Source organism: Euwallacea similis, chromosome 23, assembly GCF_039881205.1.
Source record: "Euwallacea similis isolate ESF13 chromosome 23, ESF131.1, whole genome shotgun sequence".
NCBI classification, from domain to species: Eukaryota; Metazoa; Arthropoda; class Insecta; order Coleoptera; family Curculionidae; genus Euwallacea; species Euwallacea similis.
In genome coordinates this window covers 829102-842463 of record NC_089631.1, presented here as the reverse complement: position 1 = coordinate 842463, position 13362 = coordinate 829102, and the positions used below count along the sequence as shown (strand labels likewise).

At 36.1% G+C, this 13362-nt stretch overlaps 1 protein-coding gene across 1 annotated transcript in view; it reads right to left on the bottom strand.

Moving 5' to 3' along the window:
* NetA (Netrin-A) overlaps positions 1 to 13362 on the bottom strand; it is a 78449-nt gene that overhangs the window by 24605 nt on the left and 40482 nt on the right. Inside the window, exon 2 of the mRNA XM_066401807.1 lies at positions 2821 to 3009. Within this exon, the coding sequence (XP_066257904.1) occupies positions 2821 to 3009 (189 nt within the window). The remainder of the gene's footprint in view (positions 1 to 2820; positions 3010 to 13362) is intronic.

Genomic DNA, 13362 nt, shown 5'->3' with positions numbered 1-13362 from the left:
ATTTAAAAGTTAAACAAGTGATGCTTAGAAAACTCAACCGTTAATTTAAAGAAAACTATTTCCTCGTGCCGCATTTCTCGCCATATTTATTAACTTTCTGGTCGCTATTTCAAGGCTTTAATTACTTCTTGTAACTTAATCTGATAAAACGTTAAACGGTGCAATGAAATGCTGTTGCTGGAATTTTATTACTTTTATGGCATAATTTGGAGGCGGCTTTCGCTGTCTCTGTAAATCTCATTGGCTAAGGTTTGTGTAACTTACCCACGGTTAAATTGTAATCTTCAGTTTTACTGCAAACTTTCGTGCAACTTTGATTTCAACCTGTAGCCGCCATTGTTTGGAAATATGTACGTGTTTGAATATACAGGGTGTTCCAAAAAGTTTTAGCAAATTTATGGAGGTTATAGAGGACATTGTGGCAAACAATTTTTGCATAGAAACTTCTAGTCACAAGTGAATCGTTTTGGCTCTAAAGTCATTTTTGTTCAAAAGACTTCGATATTCAACTTAAGTGACTAGAACAAAAACGACAAAAAAAACATTTTTTTGTCTCCTGATGCAAGTCTGTCAATTGCATTTCTAAACTCAATGTTGTTGAAAATTAATTTTAATCGTAATCGCAACCATAGTAAGTACTTCCCATTCGTTTGGTCCACTTTACGTTACAGACCTCTCAGGGAACCAGCACGAAGTTCCGATTTAAGCCCGTTGGTTTTTGTCCTCTGGAATTATATCAAATCGTTGGTGTATGAAACTCCTACAACCACCCAAGAGCAACTGTTGGGAAGACTGATGGCAGCCTCCCTTTTCGTGCAACAAGATCTTACAATGGGTGTGCAATTCAATTATTCAAAGAACAAATTTATGTAACCATGTTGGGTTATTTTGAACCTTTATTATATATTTTTTGCGTTATCTTTAATAAAAATGAGTTAAACATCGAAACCTTTCACTGTTTGCAGCAAAAATGACTCCAACCATCAGTTTCTATGCAAAAATTATTCACCGCAATGTCTTTTATAACCTCCTTAAATTTGGCACACACTTTTTGGAACACCCTGTACATTGTTTTCGAAGATTCGGCAAATGCCTCCCCCCCTCTATCGCTGCGCAAGTGCTGTCAAATCACATTCAGCGCCACTAGCTCCCGCATGATATAGCCCTCTTTTTTTATCACGTGAAATTCGTCGAAAACCAAAGCTATAGCATAAATCCTGCCGCGCTAATTGATGAAGGAGAATCTGGATTCAATTGACACGTACGTTAGCTCTTCTGTCTTCGTTTAAGAGGGTCTATTAGTCAATGATGGTTATAGACAGCATTATTTGACATTAACTCGAGTCATCGATCGATACGAATAGTCGTGCAAATGAAAGTTTTAACATTAAAGTTAGAGATTTTTCTTTAGTTTTTAGTGCCTCATATCGAATGACTTTGTTGACCTTAAAGTGTTCGCAAGATTCTCTTTCGAACTGCAGTTGTTCAGGTTAGTATTATTTTACATTTAGTTTTTCCAACTTTTCCGAGATCAAATAAGCGCGCATAATCTCAATAATGGCCGTCAAAGCACTCCTTCGCGTCCTCATTACATACCATTACTAGGAGGATTTTCGGTCTACTATCGATACATCACCTCGTTCAAGAAGTTTCGACCGATCAATCATCCTTACAGACCACATATAAAGACGTAGTATAATTTATTAATTAAGTTATCTTCCGTGTTAATGCCCAGTAAGGGGGAGCAGTGCTTCGACGATGGGCAGGTACGGACTGGGAATTTCGTGACTTATAACGAGTACGCAAATAAATGATGAAATAAAAGTGCGACGAAGTGCAAAAGCTGCAAAACAGTCATCATACCAAGATTTACGCGATTTTTCGTATATCTCAGCGTACAACTTACGGCTTTTGCTTTCATAAATAAGTAAAGGCAAAAAGATCCATACTAATGGTTTTATTAAATTAATCAGATCTCGATCACTTGTTTTAATAAATTACCGCGAGCAGTCCCAGATAAGAAATCGCACTTCGCTTTCTTATAAGGTCAGAATAACGTAAAAAAGGTTTAAGTAAGATAATATATTAAACTGGAATCACTCAGTATGAGCATACCAGGAACGAGTCCATATTTTATCGTGCTGGGTGGTAAATGGCAAGTGAATACCTGTTTTAAGGAGCCGTTTTTTATCAGAATAATTATGAATATTTGTGTGTTTATGAAAGTTATCCAGCTACGTGCTGTAAGTACATTTCGGGAACTTTCCCAAAACGCAGTGTTGCAGCTCCACTTTCCTCATGATAAATAACTTCTCGTTTAAATTGAGTTGGACTGCGAAAGTTCGAAAACAATTTAAATAATTTCGCAATAATGGCGATTATAATTTATGCCTTTCCTAATTAATTTGAGATGCCAGCATCTGCCATCCCACTCGCCTGAGAAAACGGCCACGCTATTATCAAACGCTGTCACACAATAAATCAGAGGATTTATTTGTAATTTATACTAGTTTTGCACGTTTTATTGTCTGTTGTACTTAAGAATCTCAAAAAAAGCGATAATTTATTTACATTATCCGTAAATTCGAAAGGTTGGGCGTTCTTAACGTCTGTAACGGTTCATTTTCACAGTAAATATACCTTTTACCAAACGCGTCAGATGGAGGGAAACTGATATGATATGGATTGCAATTTAACACCATTAAGGATCCGTGTTGTTTCTAATCGCCTCCAGCCGTTAATTTCTTCAGGTTCATTTCTACAGCCGATGTAAATCTTAAAAATTTTACACAACAGGAAGAGACTATCACACATACTTACGTTTACATGCTTTTCGATGAATAATGGCTTTGGTAGGGTCTCTATAGAATCCCTCTTTGCAATAGTGGCAGTGTCGCCCGGCAGTGTAGTGCCGACATTTAAGGCAAACTCCCCCTGAAGTTCTGGCAGAGAGCTTGTACAGTTCCATATTGAATCTGCATCTTCTGGCATGTTGATTGCATTCGCAAGCTGGAAAAGGACACGATAAGTTGATAACGGGTTAATGCAACTCTAAACTAAGAATTTAAACGAATACTTTTGCCAGACATAAACAATGCTGGCATATTGTATTTTTAGAAACATGTTTAGATAATTTTCTTGCAAAATTAAATAACCCTACGGACACGTAAAAAGGAAACACGATTTCTGAGTTATTTTCTCTTCCTCGTAATGGCTCGGAATAATACACCGTGCACGGAAAAATACACCGCGCACGGAAAAATACACCGCGCACGGAAAAATATACCGCGCACGCAAAACTGCCATTTTTTCGGACCCTTGCTAAAATTCAGAGTCTATTAAAGAAAAGTATTAATACATCCCTTACGCCCCGAAATTTATTTTCCATGATACGGCACTGGAAATTAGTATTTCCCAGTTAGTTCGAGTTAGTTCAGTCAAAAATTCATCAAAAAACCGTCACGTAACTCATTTCGAGATATTGCTTATCGCGTCCAGAGTCTAATAATGAAAAGTATTGTTCATTACACGTTGGTAATGCATTTTCCAGACTCGTAATAAAATATACCTACTATTCTCGTGTTTGAATGACTTCCCGAGTTCGGCTTCGCTTCACACGCGAGAATTGGTCACGCGCACATGGGAAAATGCCATTTTCCGGACTTCTAATGAAATATGCCATTCCTCCACTTAACGTGTAAGCCCGAGTTAATTCAATTTTCTACATACGCCCTTTTTGTACTTGCCTGAGTTCCGACTCAACTCGAGTTTTCGGTTAAACGCTGTAAATTTTTCGCTATGGCCGCAAATATAATACATAATGTGTTATATGCCTTATTGCTCCCCATTATATTCGCGTCCTTACTTAATTTTGTTTTTTCATTTTATAATGTATTAGTGCGATATTTTCAGTGTTTTCCTTGTTATTCTGTAGTAAAGTTTAGATTATTTAATGATTGTGTTTTCTAAAGTTTGTAATAGAGGACTTTTTTTTGGGATTTCTATGTGGTAGGGCGACAAACTTACTTTATATTTTGATGTTATACAGGGTGCCCGTTTTACGACCTCCTTATTAAGATCTCGATTATCTAGAGAGATACGAGGTAGGTCAAATCAGGGTAACGGTTTTTTGGCTCAAATCAATTCATTGTGTCCTATTGCATGTTGATATACATTACATTGTATTGTACATTTACATAATATTGTATATTAATCTACACACAAGAGTTCAAGAGAATTGAAGAAGTAATTTGGGACAAATTCATTTAAAGCCATGTTCAAATAAGTTTCAAGGAAGTCAAGTGTTTTAAAAATTAATGGAAATTTCATAAACCGATTCGTGTGTTATTACAAAGCTCGCCGAATCGATTGAGTGAGAGGAAAAAATTTCAGACTTTATTTCAATTTTATTATTTTTTGATTAATTAATAATTCAGTAAACTAACTACCACATTAGAGTAAACTTTCCTATTTCAGCACTAAAATGCCGAGGGATCAATTAAATAACAACCTTTTGTTATCATCGGTGCAGTGCAGGCGGAAAATTAAATAAACTGATCCAATAAATAACGAAACAAGCGTTCCACAGCTTAAGTTTGAATAATAAAAGAAATGTCGCCCCAACTTAATGGGAATCCGAAATAAATTAACCCTTACTGCTTACTGGATTAATCCAGGGGGTGTAGCAATATTTGTATCTCCCCCCTATTTTGTTGCTGCTGGAATTACTACGAGACATAGGCGTAGAATGTTTTCGAACAAAAAGCAAAACATCGAATCCATAATAGAAATTTAGTCCTTGTTGCAAATTTTTGACTACCCCTAAGCTCCACAGTTATTGAGAAATTTACTATTGAATGCCGTAAAGCGCAATTATCGACTATATAAAAAAAAAAAAACAACCATTCACTTACCTACTGTTTGGACTGTTAAGATTTTTTACGTTGCTGCTAAACTTTGTAAAAAATTAGATTCTGACCTCTTTCCAAGCCGAGTTCATCTTGCAGCTTATATGTATGTGTAAGTGTACTGGAGCTACAAGAAATGTTTCGAGACTTCGAGGAGTTGCGATTCTAGAGAATTAAATCACTGAAAATCTTCTGTAACCCAAAATCAAAGTTTAGAGCTGGCCAAAACCTCCTGACAGTTCAAGATATTGAAACTATGAAGGCAAAATATCGCAAATCTTCTGTGAGTGCAAAGCCAGTGCGAAGTTTATAGAATTCTCTTGGGCCAGAAATATCTCCCGAAGTTCCTATAAATTTTAATACGTGTCGGGATTTAATACACTTAAAACCTCGAAGAAATCCAAGCTTAAATGGAAGTTTATCGGTGCTTTTTTGAAGATAAGAAAAACCTCTCGCCTCTTCGCGAAATCAGACTTTTAAGAACTTCCAACCACTGGAACCCTTTTGAAACTTTAAAAATCTAGATTTCGCGTACTTGTAACTCACAACTGAGTCGTCTGCGAAGTCAAGGTCTGAAATTATTTTGGAAGTGAGAAAAACTGTTGAACGCTAGATAAATTAGGAATGTCGATATTTCCTAAAACTGAGAATCTAGTTGGGGTTTTTCAAGTTTGACGACGAAGTACTCTACGTCACTGCCTTCTATGGACATCAAATACCACAGTATCATTTGAAGCATGACAAGTAAAACAGGGTCGACAAAATAGGGCTAATCAAAAGGCATCAGATTGTGCTTCGTCACAGTTCGTCATGTTATCTTGTTCCTATTTTTCTTCGTCCCCTCAGTTGGCAGCTTAAGTACAAGATATAATTCGTTACAGAGGACATTTGCCAAGTGAATCTCATTCAGTTGCAAGTTTTTAATTTAAGCACATTGCTGAGTGACGTACAATATACAGATCCCCCTCTGTTTGGTACTTATCTAAGCCCTGGTGATTGTAATATTGAGAGGATGGGCGTAAGCTCTTATACAAGGAATAACCAACACCAGTCGTAAATAACGTTTTACAGCCGAGCTTTCAATGTACTCTTGAAGGCACTTTTTGAATATTTATAGACGAAGTCGTAAAAGTTGGTTGTTATTATGAAATTAGCGTCCAGCGACAAATTATTACGCAAAATGTTTGCTGATGAGTTGTTACAAGACACTGTTCAGTGGAATTCTAATTACCGGGGACTTTATGCGTAAAAGGGCATTTTTCCAGAAATCAATACTTCTAATTAAGGAGAGTTTTCCTTAACTGACGGACATGTCGTTAGAGACGCACATAAATATAATAACATACCGTAGATTACAAAAAAGATTAATGACGGAACTGAACAAATGGCCGCAAATACTCGAGGGATTTCTGCTAATGACGTCGCTTTTAGCATGGCTTTGCAGGATTAAAATAATTAAAAAACGGCGGATTCCCCTACGAAATGTGAAACCGAAGTGCGCATTGGTCACCAACAAAATGGGCTTTCCGAGACAAAACATTAGTTCGACATATTAACTATTAAGGAACCGAAAGTGTAATGTGGCGTCGGGTTTCAGCTGAAAGCTTGAATTAAGTTGAGCTTTTAGATTTGCGGCATGTAGAGTTTAGGGAATATTGGTCGTAAAACGGGGACGTAGAGTGGGTCAAAGATCACATGATTTTGAGCCTGGGAGAGGAGTAGACCATTTGCGATGTAAACGAGTGAAGCACGAAGTATTCGAGATACAGGGTGGCCCACTCAAGTTTTCTGTCTTATGATGTAGAAAAGACAAAAACGCTCAAACTCGTCAACTTTAATTTCAAGGGAGCTATATTTCTATGGTGTAATCATTTTCCCAGATTTGACCCCTATGCGGGGATGATTTTCACCCTAAAAATCTTAAATAGAAAGGAGTATCCTGTTAACAATCATTTTAAAGAATTGTCAATTGCTTTTTCAATGCCCTCTTATTTTTTAATTTTGGACGATCAGTTCTTGAGAAATTAAGGTTTAAAAGCGACGTTATCTTCAAAATGTAACAAAATTGATATGGAATGTTTTCAGTAAATAAGTCGAAAACATTTCATTATTCCTATCTGAACACTTTTAACTAGTTAAGTTATTTAGTTCTATAAACACTACCGCTTCTTTTACAGTGGTTTACACTATAAAAAAAAAGTAATAGTTATTTCGCTGTTTTTGTCGAAACAGTGATTGGATCAGGGAGGCTGCAAATTTATTTAACCAACAACATCCTGTTAAACACGTGCATCACACTTTTGTGTGTAGTCTGGTTGCAAAATTTCGAGAAACTGGATATGTGGAAAACAAAAAAAAGTTATTCAAAAGCCATCAAGAACGGAAGCGGTTGAAAGAACTGTTTTGGGACACATCATAATGGAACCGTCCCTAAGCATTAGAAGATTAACAGACATACCAACTATTCGTCGTACAACTATCCAGACAGTACTAAAGTTACATAGATTTCACTTTTATAAAATTAAGTTAGTCTAAGAACTAAACGAAGATGATAAGGATTGACTTTTGGAATGATGTGTGATCATTAGTGAACGAATTATTAACAATCAAGAATATCTTTATAAAATTTGTTTTCCTTACGAGTGTTTCTTTTTCCTAAATGGCGAAATTCACCGTCATTGATTGATCGTTCAACAATCCCAGACTTGTTCGTGAAGTTTACACCCAACATCCAAAAAAACTAAACGTTTGGCTAGAAATTTTTGGCTATCATATCGCTGGCACATTCTTTTTACCTGAAAATCTCAACGGAGAAATATTTGCATTTACTAGAAAATGTCATTGGCCCAGCATCAACACAAATAATTGAGCAAAATAATCGTCACCGTGCCGAAGATATTATTTTTTACAAGGTTGGACTCCTCCGCACTACGCGATCCGGTAAAACAGTTTTTAGATTTCCTCAACGATGGATTAGGAGAACAGGACCTACTGAATGGCCTGTACGTTACCCATATTCATTTCCGTTTGACTTTTTTTATGGGACTATTTAAACTCAAAAATTTATGTGACACAACTCGAATTGCTTTGCGGCAACGTATTGTCCACGAATGTAATCCTATAATTCCAAAAATGCTCAATAATGTCAGAGAGCACTTTGAACAATGTTTCCACTACTCTGTGGAGGGCGGTAGTGGTCATTTTTAACATTTAATAAATTGAAATAGTAATTGGTAAGTGAAATTGATAACATCGCTTTTAAATCTTAATTTCCCAAGAACTGATCATCCAAAATTAAATAATAAGTTGGCATTAAAAGGGCAATTTAATGCCCTTTAAAATTATTTATAACATGACACTCCTTTTCATTTAACATTTTTAGGGTAAAAGTCACCCTCACTTAGAGGTAAAACTTGGGAAAATGAATACACAAAAAGAACATGACCCTGTTGAAGTTAAAGCTGACGGGTCCGAGCGCTTTCGTGTTTTCTACATCATAAGATAGAAAATTTCGCTTGAAAGTTTTCGATGGCCCACCCTGTATACATACATGATATATGTCTAGGGAAACTTAGAAGATGTACTAATAAATAGAAACAAGTGATGGAGAATCTTATTCTTAAACCAGACACAAAAAGTTAAATTCCGGATGGGAAAGAAAATTTTAAGCTTTGGCGAATTCCTTGACTTATCGGAATCACAGACGAACGATTAAGATCCTCCTTTTACCATTTGGGTGAAGATTTTTGGGTTTTTTAGTGATTCTAACTGTTCTCCTGAATTGTACTGGGAAGTGGGATCGAAAAGTCAAATCTGTAGTCTGCACTTATCGGAGATGTCCCTGATACCTACACCTCCCCCAAAGGCACTTAATTTCAATTATTGTGTTTCAGGCTTAATTTTTAAAGCTCATAGCATCTTATCGATATCAAATTTCGAATCGATTCAACCCTGCGAAAAAAGTGGCTTCTTAACCTTTTCCTTCTGTCAAATTTAATGTGAAACACCAGAACCAAACGAACAGAAATAAGCCTTTTACCAGAGCGGAACGGAAAACGCCATTGTGTTTTAATTTATCAAATTGAGTATAAAATGACGTCTTTATTCTGCAATCGACCGCAATCGTGCGCCTGGAAGTCACAGAAATTACTTATCCAGGCGAAAAAACGACACCGTTGCTAGCTGAATGGGTTCTTACACGAGACAACCCGATAAACATGCCGGAAGATGAAGAATGTTCAATGGTCAACTCTAAATCGTGTCTGTCCGACCAATCTGTGAAAATCAATCTCTGTTCAAGTGCACAATATCGGGCGCAGTTGATCTTGAGCCTTAGGACTTAAAAGCTTAATCAAAGCTCTCCGGTTTTAAAGTACATTAGCGAGCTTGTTTCAATTTAATTGGAGCCTAAGAACGTTGTCCTTGACTGATTGATTTCGGATTTTTTCCATGTTTTTGGCCTTGAATTTGTTAGTATTCAATATTAATCAATACAATAAATCATTCAAGGTAATGCGTTAAAACGTGTTATGAATCTTCACTCGTTGTTTTTCCTCGAATGCCTTAATCAATTAGCCGCTATTTCGAAATTGTATATCGATATCACAAGCTTCATTTATCATCCTCATCATATCGACTAAGATTGAGCTCTCCCAAGGCCTCACCTTCATTGTGCGAAACGAGTATCAGAGTCGTAAACATCCACTTTCCGCACCTCACTAGTAACAGCGACTGCACAGTACCTGCGTACCATAATCCATGTTTACCTGTTCGTGGAAGTGACAAAAACGGTGAGCAAGCAATTAACAACATGGGTTTATGTAGACCACCATGAAAACATATAAAACTTTGATTCGTACACGAGAGTGTTGTGGTACCTCGGCGAGCACATGCCGCGATGGGACAGTGTTGTTTGAACTGTGTCAATAAATTCCGGAATTGCTTAAAGAGAGGCTTTAATTCTTCGGATTACGATATCTGAAAGTTAATGAAAACTCAACACTTCAAATTTCTCCTGGAGGGTAGTTATTCACAGCATTAATGGTTAACATGCTCTTACAGCGCACGTACCATACCTCCCACTCAACATCTCTTTAAATCTCTTAATTCGATCTTTGATCCGTTTCAAAGTCTAATCAAAATTTTCCTCACAGCTTTCCTTGTAATTTCACTTTAAGCTCCATCGGACAGTTTCATGGTTCTAATGAACTCTTCGTTCAAACAAAATAGCTGCAATGTTTATTTTAAGTTGTTTCAAGTAAGTATATTTTCCGATGATAGTCATAATTTCACTGTAACTATGCAAAGCAAATAATGCCCAAGGATAATGGCCATAATACCGGCTCTAAGGTAGTTTGAATTAATAATTATTTGTTCAAGCATTTTCCAACTCAAACAGATATGGTTATAGGTATCGCATGTGGGTAGAATATAGCTAATGTCTTTTATGCCTTTCTAGTTTAAATTACAAGCCATAATTTTGGCACGGATTCTTCTATAATATTCGTAGTGGGTGAAAAACTCTGGATGAAATTGCGTAATGTTTACCCAAGAGAAATCAATAGATTTTAATATACTCGGCCTGATGCTCGGCAAACACAATGTTATTGTCTCTAATGGAGATCCCGGATTCTTGTCCTGGGGGAAGGAAAACCGAACTCTCGGGTTAAGTCAATCCAATTGAGGAACGGGGGCCCAAAGTCGAAAAAGGGATGTATCGAATATAAACAGTTAAATCTAGGTCCTTGAGAGATTAAATTTCGGCTTTGTAGAGAGACGTAAAAGCAATAATTTTTAAAGTTCGTTCAAGTTGGTCTTAAAAATTAATGAACATGCAAAGCGGATTTTGAAATACACACAACCGCAATGTCTAGGGTTATTTTAAAAATATGTTTATAAATTACATTTAATTTTCAATTTTATGTTTTTTATTATGAAATTGTAAAATTGATTTTTAGAGGAATGCAACAACAGCACAAATTGTAAAAAATTTCATTTTCAAAAGGAAAAACATTCCGATAGCTCAATAATTAATATGCTCTTCTCGAATATTTAAAACTATTCGGCATCATCTTGACGTGCTCAGAATAAGATCATTGATATTCGGTTGATGTATCTCATTCCATGCCCCTTGAAGCGCTAAAAAAGAGTTTTTCTACCATATCTTGACCTGTCCATATGAAGAACTCTTCTTTGAAGCATATCTCCGATGTGCTCAATAGGGTTTAGATCCGGGGATTGTACTGGCCATGGTAACACGTTGACATTATTGTTCTCCAAATATTCCATTGCAACTCTTGAGGTGTGTGATTTAGAATTATCAAGTATGTAAACAAAGTTAGGGCCAATAGCTCCTGCATATGGAACCACAGCAGGTTCCAGCATCTGATTCACATATGATCTGCCAGTCAAAAAGTTCTCCAACAGAATGAGATAGATTCTTGCCCCGATACTGATTCCTTCTCAGACCATAATTGTTTCCTATTGAAAAGAGTGCACTTCCTGAACATTGCGGAAACGGTTTGCACTGTTAAGTTCTTTTCACATGCGAACCTTTCTGGAGCCAGGATAAATTCCAAACCGGGATTCATCAGTGACGAGCACATTTGCCGAATTTTCATCTCGCCATGCAAAATGTTCATGTGCTCACAAAAATCATACTGTTCGATTACCCCATGATAACGGTTAAATTCTTAAAGGTCGACAGCTATGCAAGTTGTTTTTATGTAACCTACAACACGCAGTATCAGCCAAAACATCAACATTATGTAGTTGTTGGAACGTAATTCACAGTTCTGAAGCTGTTATAGTTGTAGGAAAGGTTATAATTCGAGCTTGACCCTGGTTCCTTTCTGTCACATCACCTTCTTCTCAATACCGTCCATAAAGTCATGATATCACGCCTAAAGTAGTACCCATTCCCACGGTAATCTGAGTTTGCCACATGCCTCCGTCCAGAGGATCCACTGCTCTAATCATTTCTTCTCTTGTCAAATGTCTTTGCTGCATTGTTAATAAATACTAATCGACTTAAACGTATAAAACTAAAAATTATTGATTGGTTTGCCGCAAGAAAATAAAAAAAAAACTATTGACGACTGAACGTTTAATTTTTGGATATAGGAGTAGACATTAAGGGAAAAATGTTCGAATTGTCTACTAACATGCTAAAATTGGATTAAAGCAGTTATATTTTTATAAACGTAGTAAAAAATGACTCTTGAATACGTTTAAAAAAAATTAAGCCAAAAATGGAAATATCCCTAAACATTGCGGATAATTTACGATCTTTACATGCATGATAAACCTAGCAAATTTTTTAATCTTGCCAAATTGGCGAAGGGGTGGCATATCCTGTAAAACAGTGGCGTCCCCATTTATGTGACCCTGAACATTTTAAACGGAAACTTTTATACGTCACTGGTTTCTTTACAAATAAAAAACATTTTCTGAATGTTTCATATTTCTGTGAAAAGATATGTTAAATATTTTCCATAACGTTAAACCTCTGAGTTTTTTACATACTATTATGAAAACCCCTGTATAGTTTAATACAATGGTTAAGGTATTTTCGAAGAAATCTTCCTCAATTAAGAAGACTCACCTAAAATCCATAATGAAGTGTTTAGTATCAGCATTTTCACTTTCGCAGTTACTTTCAATCAATTAAATACATCTCTCAAACACAACTAGAATCGGCAATTTCTCTTATTACCACAAGAATCGAAAGTCGCCACTTTGTCACTTTTATATTGATCTCTTTAAATCTACTTCCATGAACATTTACGCGTTTTGACCTTTTAAAAACTTCTTTAATGATCTAATTAATACGGACCTGTTGCTCGAATAAATCCTCAATTTTTTCCAAATATGTCAAAAATCTTTATTCAGTACATACGAAACTAGTGCACGTAAAACGCGAGATTTATATCTCGAAAACGCGATTGCGACAGTTACGTATAAGGATAACACTTTGCAGGTATTAAATAAGATTTAAGGTAATGAGTTAATGGGCTCGTTGGATTTAATAAACCAGTCTACGATGACGATGAGGACAACACTATACTGGGTCTTGTGAAAATATTGTCTGGTAAATTTATTCATATGTAGGTATGGTAATTGGAGCTTTTGCAAATTGGTTAGATATGATTTAATTTCAGATTTGAAGAGAATAAGTGATTGATTGATGCATTTTGAATTTATTTTTTAAAGAAGTTGCGTGACACGATTTCAGTAAGTTTCAACGTGATCCTTTAAAAAGTTAAGCCCCATTTGGTCCTGGCAGTAATGAGTTTAACCCAATTTCACCGTTTATCGAGTTAACTTTTCGCTTCTCGATTCCATCAGCAGTGGCGCCTATTGAAGGAAGCTTAAATTTTAATAATATCAAAGGCATATTAAACCTGTTGGTCTTGACGCTACATTTGCCTCACTATCTTTTTAATTTTTGCTAAAA